Source organism: Amblyomma mixtum, chromosome 2 (assembly GCF_055824585.1).
Source record: "Amblyomma mixtum isolate Tamu chromosome 2, ASM5582458v1, whole genome shotgun sequence".
Classification (NCBI taxonomy): Eukaryota; Metazoa; Arthropoda; class Arachnida; order Ixodida; family Ixodidae; genus Amblyomma; species Amblyomma mixtum.
Genome location: NC_143013.1, coordinates 1416470 through 1438961, shown reverse-complemented (window position 1 = coordinate 1438961; position 22492 = coordinate 1416470). Strand labels below are relative to the sequence as shown.

At 47.2% G+C, this 22492-nt stretch overlaps 1 protein-coding gene and 1 pseudogene across 1 annotated transcript in view; both read left to right on the top strand.

Moving 5' to 3' along the window:
• The window catches only part of LOC149358203 (methionine aminopeptidase 2-like), a 46561-nt gene extending 24277 nt beyond the window's left edge, over positions 1 to 22284 (top strand). The window contains exons 11-12 of the mRNA XM_089570257.1: positions 10555 to 10670; positions 19333 to 22284. Coding sequence (XP_089426383.1) covers positions 10555 to 10670; positions 19333 to 19585 — 369 coding nt within the window. The 3' untranslated portion in view covers positions 19586 to 22284. The remainder of the gene's footprint in view (positions 1 to 10554; positions 10671 to 19332) is intronic.
• Positions 1666 to 2873, top strand: LOC149358204 (uncharacterized; annotated as a pseudogene).
• Positions 22285 to 22492: the final 208 nt, after the last annotated feature.

The following is a 22492-nucleotide window of genomic DNA, read 5'->3' as shown; positions in this document are numbered from 1 at the left end:
GGGCAGAGCTTCACTGCAGACTTGTATGCAGCTGCAGTATGTGCGCTCCCACAAGCGTGTTTGGGAATCTGCCTTTCTTACGCAGCCGCTCTGCGTGTGCATTGTTCTCCTCCCTTGCCTTCTCCCACGCTCAGCTGGTTGAAAACAAATTGACAGCTTGTAGCGTGCATGCACAGTGTGTTTTGGCGGAAGGTATGCGTGGCAACAGCAGCAGCAAGTGTACACCTTCCACTCAGCATGTATAGTTGGCACCTCATGGAAGCGGTTCGCGCCTGTGGCCTTTATGTGCATGGGTTCTCAATCGGCTGTTTGCATGGCAGGCGAATTTTCACACTGTTCCCAGAGGGTGCCACATCTTGTGAAAAAGGCGGATTCATATCAGCCCATTGTAACAGCTTTTGAAATTCCCTTCGGCAGCAAAAAAAATTTGTGAATATACTTCCTTCCTTGAGCACATGGATTTCCTTTCTTTTTTGAAGGTAGGAATTTTTTCGATACAAATACCTTTTGTGACTTTGTCATATTCAGGTCATTCAGGTCTTGAGTCCACTGATGTATTCCTGGTTGTTGCATTTTCCTACCGCCGCCGCGGTGCCTCAGTGGTTATGGTGCTCGGCTGCTGACCCGAAAGACGCGGGTTTGATCCCGGCCGCGGCGGCTGGAATTTCTTTGAAGGAGAAATTCTAGAGGCCCGGGTACTGTGCGATGTCAGTGCACGTTAAAAGAACCCCAGGTGGTCGAAATTTCCGGAGCCCTCCACTATGGTGTCTCTCATAGCCTTAGTCGCTTTGTGACGTTAAACCCCATAAACCAAACCAAACCAAACCAAACCATGGGCTGAAAAATGCCGAAAAAAATCAGTTTTCTGAAGATGTTATTTTCGAAATCAGCAGCTATCTATCTACCTATCTGTTAAATTTCTCACCTCTAAGTTCAGTATTTTGGTCATAATACCAATTTATATATAATCTGTGTCGCCATAATCTGAGCTGAAATCTGCGCCGAAACGGCAGTTTCCCGTGATGCGTAGCGTCCGTTTCATGCGCGGCACCGTAGCCATCTTGGTTGCATTTGAAAGAGCCGCCTTTCGCCTTCCATTTGCTGCCAGTGCTGCTTCCTTTCGCCCATTGGTTGGCGAGAAAATAGCAAAAAAGAAAAGGTGGCCCTCGAAATCCTATTGGCTGTCGCGGCGCACGTGACACCAGGTCGTCATCCGATTGGTGGAGCTGGTTGGCAGCGTCTGCTCGGCGCGCCCGGGCCGTGGGGAAATGCGTCTTTGTGCCTGACCATGCAGTACACGAAACGCGCAATGATGCCTGGTTCCGTGCGCAAGGTGCATTCCACCGCGGTGGCTCAGTGGTTATGGTGCTCGGCTGCTGACCCGAAAGACGCGGGTTCGATCCCGGCCGCGGCGGCTGGAATTTCTTTGGAGGAGAAATTCTAGAGGCCCGTGTACTGTGCGATGTCTGTGCACGTTAAAGAACCCCAGGTGGTCGAAATTTCCGGAGCCCTCCACTACGGCGTCTCTCATAGCCTTAGTCGCTTTGTGACGTTAAACCCCATAAACCAAACCAAACCATTCAAAGCATAAATTTGGTGCCAAGAAAAGGAAGAAGTCGCTCATCGATAACTTCAAAAGGCGTCATGCTCCAACTGTGCGCGCGTCAGTGACGAAACTCCTGCGCTGAACGATCGAGTCGGCGAGGCTGCGCAGGTAGGCCTAACTCGCTCTGAAGCACGGGAAGCCACTAGCGGCAGCGCCTGCATCCGCCGCGATACAGTTATGCTCGAGCTGTCAGATGTGCTTGAAAAGAATATAAAGACTAAACAAAAACTCCAGGAACTCGCCTCAGCTCCAGCGACGAAGAGGAAGTCTGCTTGTTTCTGCGACGACAGCTCAGCGGACTGTCCGCGCAATGAGGCAAGCTTCACGATCGTTTGCCTAGAATCGCTGAACAGTGCAATGCAGCATGTGATGTGTAAAACGTGCGGCGGCGACGACGTTAGCTTCGTAAAAGGTGAGCGGGAATACGGCCTCGCCATTAAACTTCTTCTTCGGTGCGCAAACTGCGGGGACACATCATCTGTATGGAGTTCGCCGCGGGTATGTGGCAATCGGAAAGCTAATCTTCTCGTTGTGAATGTGCTCGCTGCTCGTACAGTGTAGAGCACTGGGAACCAGCAGACAGCTCTGAATGACATCTTCTCGTCACTCAACTATCCCATCGCGGTCTTCACAATAAAACGTGGCAAGGCTACGTGAAGAAAAAGTTGACGCCTGCAGCAGCCTGTGTGGCCGAAGAAGTGACAGAAGAGAGTGCGTGGTCAGTTTGAGAACTTCATAATGAACTCGACTTTGGGAACGCCGGCAATATCGCAGTGTCATACGACGGTACTTGGATGACACGCGGCCACACATCCCACATAGGTGTGGGCGCCATCATCGAACTTTTTACAGGACTCGTGCTTGATTACGTTGTATTGTGCAACTTCTGTGCCGGCTGTGAGCGAGGTCCGAAAGAAGATGACCCATCTTACCAGTCCTGGAGGGCTGGGCACCTATGCCAAAAAAACTCCGAAAAAAAGGCTGGAGAGAGGGAAGTTGAGGCAGCTAAGTATGGCCTTCGCTATACGACAATGCTTTCAGATGGTGATAGTCGGGCCTTTCTAGCAGTGCAAGAGGCTGATGTGTATGGATACATAAAAGTGCAGAAGGAAGACTCTATCAACCACGTACAGAAACGTATGGGAACAGCCCTGCGTACTTTGTTGTCCAAGCACAAAGGTGCCGAAAACCTTGGAGGCAAGGGGAAATTGACAGGCAACCTGATCACAAAACTAAGTTCCTATTATGTGTAAACTTAGAGACGCGCACAAATGACGACACCATTGTTTCGAGTTATAAGCAACGACTGGTGTTTATTGCCGTAAGGCTGCTCCTTGTCGAGCGAGTATAGGTTACATAGGTTGCCAGATTACAAGTCAGAAAAAGCTAGAATGAACAGTTTCATCATACTCCCCCCGGAATGAGCTTCAGATCATTCGTGGGTAGTCTCCATGGGGTACAGCAACTGGATCGGTCTTCTTAGGATGGTTCCACCAGGTAGGCGCACCATGCAGGCTCTAGTGTACCCATCCCGTCCGACGAGCACATCAACCACTTTTCCGGTTTTCCATAGCTGCCTTGGCAGATGAGGCTGGTGAACTAGCACAAGAGTTCCTTTCTTCAAGGCACTAGATGAGCTTGGCACAGCAAAATGAGCGGAGCGAAGACCTGTGAGGTACTCTTTCTGCCACCTGCGCCAGAAGTGATCAGCTAAACTTTGATGATATCGCCAGCGACGAGTTAGTTGACCCAGTGTTGATGTCGTTGACTCTGTGCTACAGCCCGGGGGCAAGGACGTTAAACGTTTTCCCACGAGAAAATGGGATGGAGTGAGTGGCTCCGGCTCGTGAGCTTCTGCGGACACGTAGGTGAGGGGTCTTGAATTGATCACGGCCTCGATTTCGGTCAAGACTGTAGCGAGCTCCTCGAATGTGCAGAAGCTGTTACCTAAAACCTTCTTCAGAGAAGTCTTCACTGAACGAACCATTCGCTCCCAGAATCCGCCCCACCAGGCGGCTCTCTCAACGATAAACTTCCATTTTATCTGGTGGTCTAAGAAATAACTTCGGATCTCTGTGCCACGCAGCGTTGTCCACAGCTGTTTCAGGTCTCTCGAAGCGCGCTGAAACGTCTTAGCATTGTCCGAAAATATTACTCGACAGACTCCTCTTCTGGAAATGAACCTCTTGAATGCCATCAGAAAATTGGGCGTAGACATGGCAGTCACCAGTTCTAGGTGCACTGCGCGGGTGACTGCACATGTGAATATGACGATGTATGATTTCTTGTTGCCTTGATCCCTTGTGTTCAACGGCCCGGCGAAATCAATGCCTGTCACCTCGAATGGTGGAGCTTGGGTTACCCTGTCACGAGGTAAAGGGGCAACTGGCTCCGTGGCAGGGCGGCTGTTGAATCGGTTGCAAATCAAGCATTTCTTCAAGATCTTTTTCACCATCTGTCTTCCCCGAACTATCCAAAACTGCTCTCTCAGCTCTGTGAGAGTCTCAAGTGCGCCTGCATGTAGAAGGCGGCGATGGTTGGCGATTATTAAAAGTTCGGTGAAATGATGACCGGCAGGCAGGATTATTGGATGCGTAATGTTGTAGGAGAGGCCAGCATTACTCAAACGTCCCCCAACTCTTAGCACTCCGTCCTCATCGCAGTAAGGTTTCAGATCCCGCAACGCAGAGCTGCAGGGCAAGCGTGATGCGCGACGTACGCACTGCAGCTCTTCCCCGAAGGCCTCTCGCTGCACCTGACTTATGAGACAAGTCTGTGCTTGGGCGACTTCTTCCGTGGTCAGATATCCACTACGTTTCTGGTGAGGGTTCCTTGAGTTGTGCAAGAATCGCTGCATCCATGCAACAACACGAACAAGTTTAGAGAGGGAGCTGTGCCGTTCCAGCGGCAAGACAGTTTCCTCTGTTGCTACGTTGTGTACCTGCACCGATCTTCTCTCCTCATCTGCCACGGCCATATCAACGTCATTTTCGTGCCTTGGCCAGGCGATGGGCGTTTCTCTGAGCCAAGTAGGTCCATTCCACCAAACGGTGTTTGCCTTGAGGGCTTGGGGACTCACTCCTCGCGTCAGAAAGTCGGCCGGGTTGTCTGCTCCGGGACAGTGATTCCAGGTTTCTGGATCCGTTCTCTGCTGAATTTTCAGCACCCGATTGGCCACAAAAGGCTTCCATTGTTGCGCTGACCCGCGAACCCAATGAAGCGCAGTTGTAGAATCACTCCAGAGATGCCATTTGGCAACTGGTAGTTTCAGTGATTGCATCAAGTATTCCTTCAGTCTTGCGCCTATCAGCATTCCCATCAATTCCAACCTGGGAAGAGTGAGCTTCTTAATCGGTGCCACCCGCGATTTGGATAAGATCAGAGTCTCGGCTGGGGCCTTGGTTCCCGAGGCACGCAAGTATGCAACTTCCCCGTAAGCCTTCGGACTAGCATCGGCGAAAATGTGAATATCGATGCTGCCGGCATTATGAAGTCCGTCGTATCTTCTGGGTACGGTTACTTCAGTCAAGTGGTGGAGTTGTGAATGCCACTCCTTCCAAGATGACTGTACTTCTTCAGGTAGGGGTGCGTCCCACTCAACTCCCAACTCCCAGAGCTTTTGAAACATCAACTTGGCTGTAACAGTGACTGGGGAGATGAGCCCAAGGGGATCGTATATTCGAGCCGACGCCTGAAGAATAAAGCGTTTTGTGTTGCTGTTTTGGTTCAGGAGGTCCAATACGGCCTCTAACGAAAATCCCAAACAGTCATCGTGCTTGTTCCAGACAAGTCCTAACACTCTCGACACACTTGCTGTCGGACATTCCACCTGGTCCAGGGCACCTCCTATCCCGTCGTCGTCAAACAGTTGGAGCAATTTCTTGGAATTCGAGTTCCATTTGCGGAGTGTCATGCTCGCTAGACTCATAATTTCCAATGCCTCGTGGTAAAGGTCTTCTGCTTCTTGTTCAGAGTCTGCTCCAGTGATTAGATCATCCACGTAGAGGTTTTCAGCAATTATTGCCGTTGTCTTGGGATGAACACCTGTTGTCGCCAAGTGGTGACGCAAGGTAGCGGCTAGAAGAAACGGACTGCTCGTCGCTCCAAAGGGCACCCTTGTCATTCTCCAGGTCTCTACGAGCGGCCTCGGGTCTTCTTCGGTTGGCATCTGTTCATACCATAAGAATCTCATCGCATCGCGGTCCTCACGACGGACTGCTATCTGCAGGAAAGCCTTTTCGATGTCTGCATTAATGCCGATGCAATGAATTCTGAAATTTAACAAGATTTTCAGGAGATCAGGGTTCAAGTTAGGACCAGCCTCCAGAACCTGATTTAGAGAGACACCTCCTGGCTCGCTGGATGATGCGTCAAAGACAACCCTGAGCTTGGTGGAAAGGCTGTCAGGCTTAAGAACTGCCCGATGCGGCATGTAATAAATTCTGTTTTCTGAGCTGCTGCCTTCCTCTGCTGGGAGTCGTTCGGCAAATCCTTGATGGAGGTACTGACGTATCGCAGCATCATATTCGTGCATCATTTCCTCGTCCCTCCTTAGCTTCTTGGTCAGGTTGTACAAACGCTTCTCTGCAACTGCCTTGTTATCGCCTAGGTTGAGTTTAACCTGCTTCCACGGTAAGGCGACTTCGTAGCGCCTGTCAACAAGCTTGACAGATGAGGCAAATTCTTTGATGATGTCGTTGTCTTCGTTTTGTTGGGCAACAGGCTCAACAATGCCCATGCTCTCGAGCTCCCAAAACGACTTAAGGTCAGCTGAAAGGCACTGGGCCTCGTCACTCATGCTGGCCCGCAGCACAGCCACGGATGAACAGCTAGCGGAGGAACTACTGAAAGGAATAGGACCTTGCAATGTCCAGCCGAATTCCGTCTTCAGTGCCATTAATGAGCCTTGCAGTTTTCGCACGTGGCCAGAGGCGAGAGTCCAATAATAATCAGAACCAATAAGAATGCCGATGCCTTTTCTCGTCAGATGACCTGGTGGTACGGTTACATCTGCAAGCTCATTTATCTCTGCTTGAACTCCTTCGATGACCTTTTCGGGAAGAGTCAGCTGGTCAGAGCAGATCTCGGGTATCTCTAAAGCTTCGATAGAGTGTTGCTTTCGGTTGTACTGACTTCTCAGCCAAACGCGGACACGCTTCCGTTTATGCTTAATAACGTTTCCGGCTCCTCCAAAGGGGTAAATGGTGATGTCTTCTTCTCCCACAACCTCTAACTGGAGTTGGTGCGAGAGCTCTTCGGTCACAAAACTCCTCTGGCTGCCCCCGTCAAAGAGGAGACGAGTTAAAGTGCTTCGTTGCGGTCCCTCTGCCCATACTTGGGCAGTCTGGAGCAGCACAGTGGGAGCCTTGTCGCTCTTCTTCCCTGTAGCTGAATGCAGTTCGGTTGCTGAGCTGTTAACTGGTTTCCACGCAGGATCACACATTTGAGTTAAATGTCTTTTGCCACATATCTTGCACTTCACTCCTTTGTTGCGACATTGTTTCGACGTGTGCCCTTTGACAGAGCAGCGAAAGCATCGGCCTGCCTGACGCAATGCCCTTTTCTTTTCTTCGAGAGAAAGCGAGGTCTGGCACTCTTTGGTCACGTGATCTTTGGCAGCACAAAATGCACAGGGCTCATTCTGCTTCAAACCACTGCCGTAAAAGAGCGATGCCGTTGAAATCTTTGAAACTCTGGACTTTTCATTATCGAATCGTGGTTTTGCATTAACGTTCTCGCTTTCCCGATGACCAACCTGCACCGCCTTCTCCCTGCTCTCAACTTCCTCTTTTAGAAATTCTTGCAGACTTGCAATGCAAAGGATATCCTCTTGCTTTGCTGCTGAACAACGCTTGTGGTAATTCATTACAAGGTCGCTTGGCAGCACTCTTAGCAACGCGGAGGCAAGCATTGCACCGTAGCTGTCTGTTTTGACGCCAAGCGCCGTGAGAGCGGCTATGTTGCGCTGCATGTGGTCATAGAGTCGACGTAGGTCCCTTACCTCCTGCCCGCTTCGTACCGTCGGGAGGTCCAGCAGTTGGGTGAGGTGCTCCTGGATTAGCACATCTGTGCGTCCGAAGCGCTCCTTCAGGAGCTCGATGGCAGTGTTGTAATTGGCTCCTGTAGCTTGAATCCCGGCCACCGCTGCTGCAGCCCTCCCAGTGAGCGCTGACTGCAAATATAAGAACTTCTCGCCGTTGGAAAGGGCATCGTTGCTGTGAATCGCTTGCTGGTACTGCTCCCAGAAGGGCTGCCACTCCGTGGCGGCGCCGCTGAATCGTTGCAGCTCGAGTTTCGGCAACCTGACCTTTGAGCCGGCACCGCTCCGGTTACCGTCGCGAGGCGCCCGTGTAGCATCCGGTCCTGGACTGGCGTTCGCTCGCTGAGCTTCGGCATGTTGGCTGAGTTTTGCAGCGTAGGTGACGATTCTGTCGTTGTACGCGATTGTACGCGTGAAGTTTTCCTCGGCTTCTTCATCAGGCACAAGTGGCTCGATAGCAGCGTCCACCTCGTTGAGCTGTATTTGAAGGGCGCTAAGCCTCGCTGACAGTATGTTCAGAGCCTTTTCCTCAGCATGAGCCTCTAAAGATGAATCCACTTCGGAAATCAGTTTTGTCACCTGGGATCTCAAAGCTCCTTGTTTCTTCTTCAGCCGTTCCATTTCAGTCTCGTTGTAGTGTCGGTCGTGGTCGTAGCGCCAAGCTTGGCTTCAGGTGTGGCGTCTCCAGGCCTCGTTTTAGAGCGTCGGGCGTGGCTTTCCTAGGCCTCGTTCCTGGAACCTTCAGTCCAAGGTGGTTTCACCTCCAAGGATCGTTGCGGTGATGGCCCAGAATTCGTTGTCCCGCCGAGACTTAATGGCCTTGCTGTTTACGCACCGTTGCAGCGTTTTAGTCCCGGGTTTCGGCACCATAAATTTGTGTAAACTTAGAGACGCGCACAAATGACGACACCATTGTTTCGAGTTATAAGCAACGACTGGTGTTTATTGCCGTAAGGCTGCTCCTTGTCGAGCGAGTATAGGTTACATAGGTTGCCAGATTACAAGTCAGAAAAAGCTAGAATGAACAGTTTCATCATATTATGCCTGGGCTTTGAAATCCCATAATGGAGATGTAGAAGCAACCCAGAAGGCTGTGATGGCCACCTACCATCACCTTACCTCTACTGATGAGGTACCAAACCACAGCCTGTTGGGACTGTTGGTGCCGACACAATGCAGCAGCAGCCCGAGGGGAACCTGCTCCAAAGCACCGCTACAATATTCCACCTCATGTTTCCAAAGCTCTGCTCCCTGTTTATGAGTGGCTGTCAGAAAGGAAGCTCTTGGAGCAGTGCCATAGGGGTAAAACCCAAAACAGTAATGAGAGTCTTCATTCCGTGATATGGGCCTTGGCACACAAGGAGCGCCATGCGTCATTGTTTACTGTTGAAGCTGCCGTGGCACACAAGGAGCGCCATGCGTCATTGTTTACTGTTGAAGCTGCCGTGGCACACAAGGAGCGCCATGCGTCATTGTTTACTGTTGAAGCTGCCGTGGCAGAGGCAGTGATGCGGTTCAATGCAGGCAACAAAAGAATGTCTGCAGCGATATTAAAGGAGCTAGGCCTCAATACGAATGCAAGGGGCACAAAAAGAATGGCAGAGAAGGACAAGCGTCGAGAGCAAAAATGTGCTCGAAGACATTCCATTGCTGAGAATGTTCAAGGAGTCCTCAGGAAGCGGCACCTGGATAGTAGCAAGCAAAGGGATTACATCCCTGGAGGCTACTAGCCATTTCCTATTGTAAATATGTCACTGCACCTGCAAATATTTATTAAACTGTCTCTTGCTTGTTTTTTGCACTTTTCTCAAAATGCATATTGTCGACTACTAGCAGTCTTGCGGCCTCGATATCTCAGCAACGAGGTCACATAGAACTGAAATTTCTTTTGCAATGGAAAGCCTAATGTATGCTGCGTGAAATGTTCGGAGCAGATTTCTTCATTTTAACCTTAAAAATTAATTGTTTTAATTAATTTACTCATACTTGGTGCACACATTTTGTATGATGAAGTTCAGAAGGCTGTGAAAAGATTAATAATTGACATATCAAAAAACTGCTCTCAACATTTCATAATTCACTCTTCTGGCTATCTAACCATGCCTTGCAATCAATTTTTGATGAAGCCATTATTTTGCTTTTTGGGCCTCAAACAGTGGACATTAATTGTTAATTATCTTGAAATCTAATTGGCCTAAAGTAAAACAAAATTCATATTTGAAATCAGTATAAAAAATTAAGTAAGTCTGTGCATTCTCATTAAAATCTGTCAAAAAACAACGAAAATAGCTTAAAGACCAGTGACACCCCCCTTAAAGAACCCCAGGTGGTTGAAATTTTCGGAGCCCTCCACTACGGCATCTCTCATAGCCTTAGTTGCTTTGGGATGTTAAACCCCATAAACCAAACCAAACCAAACCATTTTCCTACCTAGTGTGTTGCATTGCACCGTCCTGGCTTTGGCTGGGACTGTGAAAGTTTGCTGGCTGTCTTTCTTTTTAGGCTTGTACTTAGTTTTCCATGTTCCTATGAGCAACTGCATGAACTTGCTCGAGAACATCATGAAAACTTCGATGACTTGAGACATTGGTTGGTTGGCATGTGGTTTTGCATTATGATGGAAAGCAGGGGGATAGTCTGTGGTCATCCTTTGTGCCTTTTCATTCAGAACAGAAAAGAATTGTGTGGAAAAAGAACGTTCGCTGTAAGAATTTATCCTTAACCAGATAATAGGTGGTAGTTTCTTACCTTGACCTCTTTTCTTGCTATCCATAAATAGAAGTTCATAGCTTGGCTCACTTGACCAAAAAATTGTTGTTTGACGCAATCTTTTTTACAGAATTGCTCGATGGCCTCAAGTGCAGAAGAGAGCATAAATTTGTGTTATTTCATTCTTTCTTGCTGGCAGGAAGGTGAGGTGTATGCCATTGAGACCTTTGGCAGCACGGGCAAGGGTTATGTCCACGATGACATGGAGGTGTCGCACTACATGAAGAATTTCGATGCTGGTCGTGTGCCTCTCAGGTGAGGAAACCAACCAAAACGCAAAGCTCTTTGTTGTAGTCATTCTCTGTGCTTTTGACGGAGATCCAGCTGAGCACATGGGTGTGGGTCTTAACCCTTTGAAGGTCTAATTATTTTGAAGAAAACTTTTCCAGTTTCCAGGTGGTCAAATTACTTTATTGCAGATCTTGAATCTACAAAATGTATATAATCGAGAATAAATAGTAAAAAAAAATTAGGAACAGTACTTTGGTGACAGCATCACTCACAACTGGAAAATGTTCAATAGAATAGAATAGCAACAGTGATAAGCAAGCTAAGAGCAGTGCCAATAAAGATAGAAATCAACTTCGGCAGCCCCTGCAAGATAGTCCTAAGAAAAAGAAAACTCAAATTTCGCGCGACTCCGTTGCGATTACGCGGCGAAACCAAAACTACAAAAGGGGTGTTGCCGCAGTCTGTGCCGCCGCGCTAAAGCTAGACATAAGTTCTGCCTATCTCCGTAAGAAGGCAGCACAAAATTCAAACACTTCTTGTAAGTCCTAAGAGGTGGCAGCACCCCCCAGTGAGCACGCATTGTTCTTTTGGCGCAAAATTTCAAACGGAAGATCGAAACCGTACCCGTACAGCAAAGACCTTGCGGGACAGAAAACCGCCGCCGTACATATACGGCAAAAACCTTCAAAGGGTTAATTGTAACAGCTTCGAACTTTGTAACAGTGACCACCACTTTGTTCGGTCCCTGCAGCAGCACATTACAGTGCAACCTTGCTGTTACATTCCAAGGTGCAGCGCTTTCTCCGGCTGCTGAATTTTCGTGAAGCCAGTCACGCGTTGGCTCACATCGAAGCCCATGCAATACGTACAAACTCCTCTGTTACATCACAATTGTGGCAGCATTTCCACATGGTACATGTAACTCCAGTATAGAGGGAAACAACCAGTTCGCACAGAAAAACGAATTTTTTTTTCTCTCTCTCTGCTGAAGCTGAAAGAAAATGCCTTTCGGATATTACACGGCAAGCGGAAAAGTACTAGTTAGAGCAATATGCTGAGATAATAAGGACGCAGGAAAAAATGTACTTGTCTCAGATAATTATAGAGTAATCGTTAATGAATGCTCAAACTTTGTTTCCTTTCATATTGAAGGGACCTGTACATTGTGAATATTCACCTCATGATAGTGCTGTACTCTGCATCGGCATTTTGGCAACCTACATTTAGTGCATGCAGAACGGCTACTGCGCGCTGGTAAAAGTGTGACTTTTTACACTCCACTGGCACTTGGCCACCACTGTATTTGGTGGCTTATGGAGCGTCGGGCCCACGCCGACGCCATGCACATGAATGTATGGAGTGGATCTTGTTGCAGCTACAGTAATCCCTCGTTATAACGAAATCGCTTTACTCAAAATATCGCTTTATTCGAAATTTCTTCCGGTTCCGACCCTAACGCATGCATTTTAAGCCGCATTACTCGAAGCGCACGAAGAGCTTGACCCGCTTAGAGCGAAGTGGCGAGCGGAGGCATCGCCGCCGCCGAGCGTAGGCATCGCCGCAGTGGCGGCAACCCTTTGCGCGTGCAGTGTCAAATAATACCGCCAACGAATTAGACTCATGCAGGCATAGAACAAACCACTAAAGTACCAAACCCACGATCGATGACCTGCCTAGTAATTGGCACCAAGAGAGTGCCGAGTGTCCCCTGCTCAGCGGGGCCAAATTCCATGGTGTAGCGCGCCCGAACCGTTAATCTTGGCCGGAAGCGCATTCCTGGTGTTCCCCGGGACAGAATCCACATGAAAATAAAGTTTTCTTCGCACTTTGCGATGCCAGAAAACTGTTTTGTCTTGGATGCGGAAAAGTGGCTGGTCATGCTCGATTCGCGCCATTCGACTAGACAAACGGTCTAAATGCGTGGTAGGGTGACTGAATTTTGTTGTTACGGCGGGGACACGTGTGCGAAAAGCGAGCGCGATTAACTGCGGCGCGAAGTTGCGAACGGCGGCGCAGCGTTCGATCGCTCGCGCGCGTCGAGACCGGACGTGGCCTGCCAGCCTTGATGCCGGCCGCCGGCGTCTGAAAACGCGATAGTATTTGTTCAACTTCATAGCAAGCCCTGGGATAGATTAATGTAAAAAATGTATCATTTCTGACGATCGTTGACCAATACCGAGTTGCTGGTAGAGGTGATGACTGCGATACAAGCAAATTTCATCCAATAGCCGCTTTGGTGCTGCTCCTGCCTGGTGTGGTTCGCCTGCCGTGTGCTAGCTCCGTTGCTGAAGGCGTTGCGAAAATCTAATGTATTTTTTATTGTGGGACTAGTTGACAGTAAAGGGGTGCCGAGTGTAGCGCCTTTATTTGAGTGCTGGCCAGTCCCAAAGTGCTAACAGCTGCGGCTTCGATGCGAAACCGGCTAGGCTTAGCGGCGACCAGGGAGCAGCGCGCAGTTTGTCACCCGGCATTCCTGCAGGCGGCGTCATTGCCGAAAGCTCCACTCTTGCACAGGCATGCTATCGTTGCTCGAATCTAGGAGGCAGACTTTATGGTAGCATGGCTGCTTTGTATTTTCTTGTGTGAACGTGAAGTAAGCCGAGCCGCCGGCCTGTCGATCATCAGCCTGGATCTCATCTGGATCACAAAAATGAGCTAAAGCTTGTTCTTGATATAGATAATAAACTCTGGTATAAGAAATTTAAAAACTATCATCTTTGAGGATCACTGACCAATACTGAGTTGCTGGTAGAAGTAACAAATGTGCTATGAGCAAATTTTGTAGCGAAAGCTACATTGGCCACGAACTTGCGATTTTGTTGTGACGGTGCTCCGAGGAGGCACAGAGACCGACCTTGAGCCATTGCCTAGCAATTGCACAGCTGACGGATGCCGCGCGGCGGCGTCCGCCAGCTTCCTCGCAGTTGTGGCGCAATTAAATCTCGACTGCTTTAGCTTTTTTTCGAGCGGTCGCTTATGACGAATTAGAAAACTTATAACGAATTTTTCCGCCGTCCCGCTGACTTCGTTATAACGAGGAATTTTTGTATTAGTGCAGTTCATTGCCAGTGCAGTAGAGTGCAAATGACAAGGCATGGCAATGAAACTATGCCGCGGCAAATGCTTTTTGGGCTGTGCAATGCAAAATACAGTTGCAGTGGTCGGCTTCCAAGCCTTTTTCGATCATCCAATTTTTTGGCACAATTTCAGGTTGCAGTAGGCAAGCACTGTGTGAGATAAAAGCGGCCTTGAAAGCAGTGGAGAAATATGCTTGTGGACCACTGCACGCCCCCTCCCTTCTCGATTGCAAGAGCCTCAAAGCCTTGCAAGCAGTAGAGAAGCATACTGCCCTTACTAGAAGTAAAAAAGCGGAGGGGGGTGCAGAAGATGTACAATGTTTTTTCTTCCGCGGCTTTTCGAAAAATGTAGCAGTGGGGTTCTACTGTATTTGGATTCCTTGTTGCTAGCCGATAAGAGTTCAAAACATGCACAAAGGTATCCCACGACAGTACATTATTTGTGCATTATTTAATACATTATTCCAGTTTACACTGTCTTCACGGGGTTAGATTGTATTCCATCTAGTGTCTTTGTGTGTTTTTGTGTTGGTGGGCATGAGATTTGTAAGGTTTTACTTTCTTTTTGGCCCAGTGTTGTCACCACACCCACAGACAGCCACCTGTGAATATGACTGCTTACAGCGCAGATGGCATTGTTGTTTAAAGGGACACTGAGGAGAGCACTATTAATATTTTTTTTATAGTAAAATCCGATAGTTCGGCATGTCATGGCTTTGTTGCCACTTGGCCGGCAGCGAAAGATGCACTTATTTCTAAGAAATTTGGATTCGAAGTTGAAAAAAGTTTTTCCCGCCGCTCTGATTCAAACTTGGGATTCTCCTATGACGACACAGGACTAAGTGACGTGAAACATGACGTGCGCATGACGTACCGCAGACTCCGTGATTTCTGGCTGCCAGCAGTGCTGCCTAGCAGCAGCCGAAAAGAAAGCTACCGCCGGCCGCACGTTGAAGGCATATATCGGCTATTGCGGCCGTCGCTACAGTCGCTTCGATTACGTTTGCACTGGCGTTTTGCCAGCGTTACGATGGGTCTCGTTCTCGAAGTCGTCAACGAAGTTCTCGCAAATAGACACCTTTAGCATACCGTGTACCTCTTTACCGCTAGCGGAATACCGGGAGCCCGCCTACCGCCGGAAAACAGGCGCTGATTGGTCCCGATGCTTCAGGAGCGCGCGTAGCTGCCGGGCACATGGCGCCATCTGGCGACGTCAAGGACATTTGCGCATGCATTGGCTGCGCCTCAGGGATTTGTGGCTTCTCGTGTTCTAGTGTTGCTAGAACCAATGGTTCTAGCAACACTGCTTTGTCCTATGACGTCATCACGCTTGTACTTGCGAGTTTGGCCTGTGGCGGCGATACCTGTATTTTGGTTCTTGCTCTTTTCTACGTTACAAGAGCTTTGTTGTCAGTATGAGTGGTGTTTTTGTAATCAGGAGCTGGTATTCTGTCGATACAAGCCAACTTCAATTTCTCCTCACTGTCCCTTTAATGCAGAGGTGTTGGCAGTGGATGCTACTGTCACTTACTTGACAAAATACTAGCCCGTGCACACATAGTGTGATGAAAATGCCTCTGCTGCCTGTGGTTGTTGGAGGGAAGGGGGAGGTTAGCATTTGACACTCATACAGATGTGACCCCCACCTGCCATATTGGCTCATTGACATTGCAACATTCGGCTGCAGAGCCTAATATTGCAGGATTGTATCTAGCCATGTCAGCTGCATTTCGGTTGAGGAGAATTGGGAAAGGCAGCTACGTCCTGTGCAATGTTTGCGCACATAAAGGAATCTCGGGTGGTCCACTTTAACCGAGAGCCCTCCAATCTGGTGTCCCTTGAAGCCAATGTGCAGCTCCGGGATGTTGAGCCCCTCACTAACCTACCAAATCAGGGGTTCACAGCCTTTTTAGCCTGTAGGGAACTCCAACAGCTCTCAAAAGCTTCCGAGGGATCTCGTCATGTTGGCTTCCATCCTTTCCTGCCCAATGTGCATGCAAAAAAGCATGCAGACATGCAGCTCCACAAAAATAAAGATATGGGCAAATTTAATTAACAATGACTGGCTGTATACTACAGTGAAACAGTCTACTATATAAGCAATTATGATATGGTAAGTCCCAAATAAAGTAACATATTTACTCGCTAATTACATGCTTTTTGTTTTCATTAAGGCTTCAAAAAAATGCGCAAATTACACAGAAATTTTCTGAACATGTCCTAAAAAACTGCAAAGGTCATAATGCACTATATGTACTGTATGTTGTTGCCACATATATGTCGACCCTCCAGCTCGCACCCCTCGCTGGCCAAAAAAAAAAAAAAAAGTTGACTTAAAATATAAGACATACACCCTCCCGCCCCACCATATGTTACTGAGTTTCCTGCAGGACGGTGCATGTGCAGCTTGAAAGAATAAACGCACAACGATACAATCGCAAAGCCAGAAGTGGGAGGCAAAGCAGATAGCAGTCGATAAAACGGTGCCCTTGCATACGGCCCGGCTGAGTAGCAGCAAACTGAACAGCAGACGATCCGGTAGTTTCAGATTCAAGCACGCAAGCGACCGCCAGTGTGAGCGAGCCGGGTAAACGATGCACAGTCCTTGCCCTTGGCACTCTCACCTTTGGCAACTACCGTATTTTCCGGTGTACAAGACGCACCCTTGTATAAGACGCACCCGCCATATATGCAGGCTGTCATTGAAAAAATTGGTATATAAGACGCACCCGTGTATAAGACGCACCCCAATTTACCCAGTTAGGCTATTGAGGCTTAATTAAACATGCTTATGCGACCATCGCACAATGCACTGTAAGTGTGAGAAGTTCTTAAGCAACGCTAAGTGATCGAAAAAGGCAACACTCACGCCATACCCGCCCACGTTTTAGCACAAAAGAAAAAAAAAGCAAAAGAACTCTCTTTATGTCCATAACAATTTATTTTTACATAACACCTTCAAAGTTTTCATCTTCGGATGCGCTATCGAAAAGGCAACGCGGCTGAAGCATTCTCTTCGCACTACGTACTTGCAAAGGGTGACTAAAAAAAAACGCCGGCTTCTCTTGGCTTGTCTTGACAATGGCGAGAAGCGCGACTGTGGCCATCTTTTGGCATTTCACATTACCTTTGCTTGGGGCCTCCGAAACGGCCGCGTGTTTAAGATCCCGGAAGTGGTCAACCCCGCCGTTTCATGATAAAGTTCGCCTAAAAAAGTTGCGCACGGCGGTCCCCGTAATGAAGTATTAACCATGTTACAACCGCGTTATTGGTAGTAATATTTTTTTGGTGAAAAAAGCTTGAACATGAGCCTGAGTAATTTCTGAACTCGCAAAAAAAAAAACCGGAAAATTCGCATATAAGACGCACCCTTGTATAGGACGCACCAGCAAGATTTTTGAAAAAAGCCCGCGTCTTATACACCGGAAAATACGGTACACACGGCAGCACGGCCGCGCTGACCTTCCCAAGCCTTCCTTGAGTGCACCCGTGTGCATGCTGGTGGTCTGGCGCAGCAGGGAGTGCAAAATATGAGAGTAAATGTTCTTTTTCAAAAATCCGGGGAAAAAAATTATGGATTCTGATAGTCGGTAATGCGAAATTTGAGTGCTGCTCCTCACATGTCACTTGCCACCCTTCGAGGTCTTCGCGTGGCAGCCACCTTCCGGTTGTTCATTCGTCCAACCGAGTAGAAGCAGAACTCCCTGCTAGTGTGTATCATATGTTGCCATGTGTGAGTCAACTTTTATTAATAAATGTGAGGACTCAAAGCATAAACAAACTGTAACGCATCATAAGACACAGAAGCGAAGACTAACAGCACAGGTGCTAACTTCCAACTAATCTGCATTTTTCTCTGTTTCCATGACTTCGTCTTCTGCTGCGCTACGGTTTGTTTATCGACCATGCATCAGCTATCCCAAAAAAGCCGTTCTGCTGAACTGTGTTCAAAATATGTTGGGGGTGGGCTTAGAATGCTGACTCATACGCCGAGCAGAGTTCCCAGCAGACTCTGGAGCACCCAAGTTCAACTTGTAATGCCGCAGATATTAGTCCCGCAATGGTGGTGGTGATGTTTATGTACAGGCGAGATTAGGTTCACAGCATGACACCTAATCAGACTCTCCAATGCTTCTCACCGTTATGCAGACATAAATTAGTGTGGTCAGTTAAGGGGGGACGAGGGTCTTAAAACTGACCTTTTTATTTGTGGCTGGAATCTTGTGAAATTTTGTACACACAGATGTATTTTTCTCTTCTGATTTAAAAAATGTAGTCATAATTGAGCTGGTGGTCTTAGATCAAAAGTTATCTTAAATTTTAGAGTGTAATTAGGTAATTTGTTACGCAGCTTTAATGATATTTCTCATTGCATTTTGTAGCTTTTAATTGCATGAATTGATAGCCAGCGAATTCCCATACCCGATGACATTCTTACTTTTTTTGTTTAGGCCACATATAAATAGCAATTTACCATTAGCTTAACGAGTTGCAGTGTCAATACTGTGACCTTTTACTCTTGACACAGTATGTCAGGATGACATCCCTTCAGAGAAAATTGAAGAATGTCATCGGCTATGGGAACTCTCTGGCTATCAATTCATGTAATTAAAAGCAACAAAATGCAATCAGAAAGTTCACTAAAGCTGCGTAAGAAATTACCTAATTACACTCTTGACTTTGTAAGATTTAAGACCACCAGCTCAATTATGATTACATATTTGGAATCAGAAGAGAGAAACACACCTGTGTGCAAAATTGCATGAGATTCTAGCCATAAATAAAAAAGTTAGTTTTAAGATCCTCGTCCCCTTAGTGCACGGCTTGGGGGATGTCACGCCAGCGAAAACCACCTTCCACAGTCCACCAGCGCCCGCACAAAGCATAGTTTCTATTTCCTGCTTGGCGTGCACTACGCGCTGAACTCATTGATGCAAAATACATTGCTGCACGCCAGGATTAGCCAGGTGAACTCTGTGTGCATTCATCTCATCACTCATTTTCAACTGACAGCTGCCCTTTTGTGCATGCACCTAAGAGCTGTGGCGTGCCACTTACCTAGTGTATCTCTCGTGACCGCCTGAAAGCACTGGCAAACAGCAGATGGCTGTGCCATTAACTTAGTTGCGTCGAGAAAGATGTGCAGCTATGTTTGGTGGACGTTGAAAGCGGCGAGGCTGAATTTCGGATGACCAAGACAAGGTGAAATGAGTCCTCAGTGCAGGGGGAGTTGATCGTTAAGCATTGACCGCAGCTTTGTTGGGTGCAATGGTAGGAACTGTAAAGCAGCGCAAGTGGTTGAACATTTCACACTCGCCCTTTTCATTTTGCTTCGATGTCGGATACTTGAAAAATCCAATTAATGTTAATGTTTTATGTGCGTGCTTGCAGGCAAGCGCGTGTGTATGTGTGTGTGATACTGTTCACAGGGAATATACAGATCATATTATCTAAAGTAACAGCTTTTTTACTCACACAAAATAAAAAAAAATTGAGAAGTGTTGACTTGGGGCTAAACCTGGACCGGGCCTCGTCCAAAGCCCGACTTGCTGGTCATAAATGTTGGGTGAGGATGTAAGTGGCAGTGCCGTGCACTTGATTCTGCGCAGGCTGCCACGTTCCAAGGCGCTGCTGACTGTCATCAACCAGAACTTTGGCACCCTGGCCTTCTGCCGCCGCTGGCTTGACAGGCTCGGCCAGTCCAAGTACCTCATGGCGCTCAAGGATCTCTGCGACAAGAGCATTGTGGATCCGTACCCACCCCTGTGCGACACCAAGGGCTGCTACACGGCCCAGTTCGAGCATACCATACTGCTACGTCCCACCTGCAAGGAGATCATCAGCCGCGGGACGGACTACTGAGTGGTGCCAGCCTTATTTCACTGGCCACCCCCACCTCTTTGCAGTGGTCTGGAATGCAAGTCAGTAGGTTAACTTCGAGGGCGCATTTCCTCATGGATTTGTGTCAGCTGTTTGCTTTCTTTGTGTGTACCGTCTCTTCATGGGCCAAATTCGGATCTGCTTTTATGCAAACTGTGGGGAAAGAGAAGAACTGCTAAGGGTGTTGCAGCTGTGGGCTTCATCTTGTGACAGGCTGTAACATTGACGTTGGGTGTTTGGATGTTTTATTGTTTTGGCAGAAAGCATTCACATTAGGGTGCCATAATCCTGAGGCCCAGTGTCTCTCACATGCAGATTTTGTTGAACCTTAGTGTGCCAGCACTTTTTTTTTTTATTTCACGGGGAGTAGTTATTTGCATAGTGCCAATTGGAGGTGCACACTTTGCTTGGAAAATTACGGGAAGTATCCATCGTTCATTTCTTTTTTTCTGAAATTAATGAACGATTGCTCAGCTAGGATATGGGCTGTTTGCTGGACAGTGTCTTTGCACTTTCCAACTTTGTGATGACTTGGAAATCGTGATGGGAGGTAAAGCCCTCGAATGTTTTGCTAGCTTGTATTCTTGACCACTGCGTGCTCCTTCTCTGATGCAGCAAATGTGCTTCCTTTGTCGGAAGCTGAGTCAGTGCCTCCCTGTAGCAACATGCTTGTTGAATGGCCCACGTGGCTGTTAGATTGCCGGCATTAACTGCAAAGGGGTCAGTGTTTTGGCAGCATTTTTTTTTTTTCACTCTTGTTTGTTTGAAGCCTCTACGATTCCAACTACAAAGTGCCCTTTATTACAACCCGCCAGGATCAGATTGATGTCATTGAGTTTGTAAGTGTTTGAATGTTGTAAGAGCTTTTACAGTGCAATTCTGAATGCTTGAAGACGCAGTGCTATCTGCATATTTTCACTGTTCATTCAGAAAAGCGATATCAGTCTTTCAGCATTGCCATTGAAAGGTTTCAGAAATTACGAACATGAGACTGTTTGAGTCTGCATTACGACTGTCCCCTGAGAAAGTGCTTTTGTCAGGAGCAAATGCTTTGCATTTAATGCTGGCACAAAAGGAAGCCTAGAAATGAACCAGAATATAATTTACTGTTGGTTTGTAACAAGCATGGAGTTTCTCAAGGAGGCATTTGACAATGCTGTGTTTCTTGCATACGTTAAAAAAAAAGAGCCAGGGCTATTGACACGTGCATCTCTTCCCCAAATCTTGTTTGCAGCGCACACGCATGAACTTTGCGAAAGTGGGGAGAAGCGTAAAGTCACGTGTACCTAACATCTTTTGGCTGCATCCAACTTGATGTGGAGTGCAGTGTTGTTTTTCAAAGAAAGAAATGCCTTGTTACAGAATAGGCACCAAGTAAGTGGCAGGAAGTGCTAGGGTTTTGGAAGGTTTTTGTTAGACAATACTTGTTGAGGGGCTGAATACATTGTTCTAAGGAAGCTTGAGTATGGTTCCCGAGAAGTATTTGTGAACTCAGTGTCCACATCTGTCGGCTGGAACGTGAAGTCGAGCTCCTGACTTGTTTTTTGTTTCTACGGACAGTCCCTTCTTTCTTCCGTTTTCTCTCCTTTCGTCCGTTTCTTAAGCATGTCTTGTCTTCATTTCACAGCACTGTGAGAACTTGAGCATCTACAGCTAACAAAGCAATCTCCATTACGTACTCTTATAAAATCCTGACTCATTGTTGCCTAACACCTCTCACTGTACCACTTCGTCAAATAGTTAATTTCATGCAGTGAAAATCACTGCACACGTTGTTACTACTGCAGCTGAGAATTGCAGTAACAGATCGCATTTGTTCTGCTGCTTTGAATTGGGATAGTATGCTTATTTGTGCACTAACATGATTTCTCAGCAAGTAGTAGGAATGGCGTGCAATATAGGAACTGTCAAGGCTCCTCTTTGTGGTGGGGCAAGAGTGATGGCGAAAATATTCGGGCCTATCTTTTTTATGTTTTTTGATGTATGTTTGTTTTTTCCCAGCCCTGAGAGTGCTCTTACCGAAATTTTCAGTCAATACAGAGCAGTGCAGTTTTGGAGAAGCAGTGAAGACGACCCACCTCATGGAATTTCTAAAAAAATTTTGCCCAAGTGCATTTAGAAACCTTGTGAAAGAGTAAATCTGATATTTCAGAAGTCGAGAACACTGTTAGGAGGAAAAATAAGCGCATAATTTTACTTATTTAGCATGATCCGTAAGGAAGAAAAAAAAGTGGGACCGCCAAGATTCTCACAGTGCATTAGTACATTTTATCCAGAAATGCAGAGTTGCTACCCTTTTGGTGTGAAAATTTGCACTTTGCCAATTTTTTTCAGTACTAGAAATACCAGGGAAGTCAGTTTGAAAGGAAGCTGCTAACTGCATATATACTGAGCGTCTTAAAAGAAGATGGAAGAGGCAACACTGTGTATAGCTGCTCTTGCCAGTCATGACTTGTTTGCTCACTGCTTCTTTGCCTAAAGAGTGCAACAGATGTGTTCATTTTTGCCTCTGTCGCTACTTTGATCCATTATTCACGGAGCATTTTCGTAAAAGACTGCTTCAATGAATTGGTTGTGTTTGATTTTGTGAGACGGCTATTGTTGCTTTTCTACCTTTTGCTTTCCTGCTTCTTAAGTACATTTTCTTTGTTTGCTAAATAATAAAAAAAAAGGTTTTGAAACATTGTCTTAGGTGATTTTCAGGTGACTTGTGTTTTGTAGTTGGTGACAGAGCAACTGCGCCAGTTCATGGGCAACCACAAAACACTTTACTCTGCAGAGACATAATAATACTGGCAGTTTGTTTGATGCTGGAACAAGGACCATTCACGTTGAACACTTGTCAATACAGCTCATCATAACCCGCCACGGTTCTTTGTTGTTTCGTGG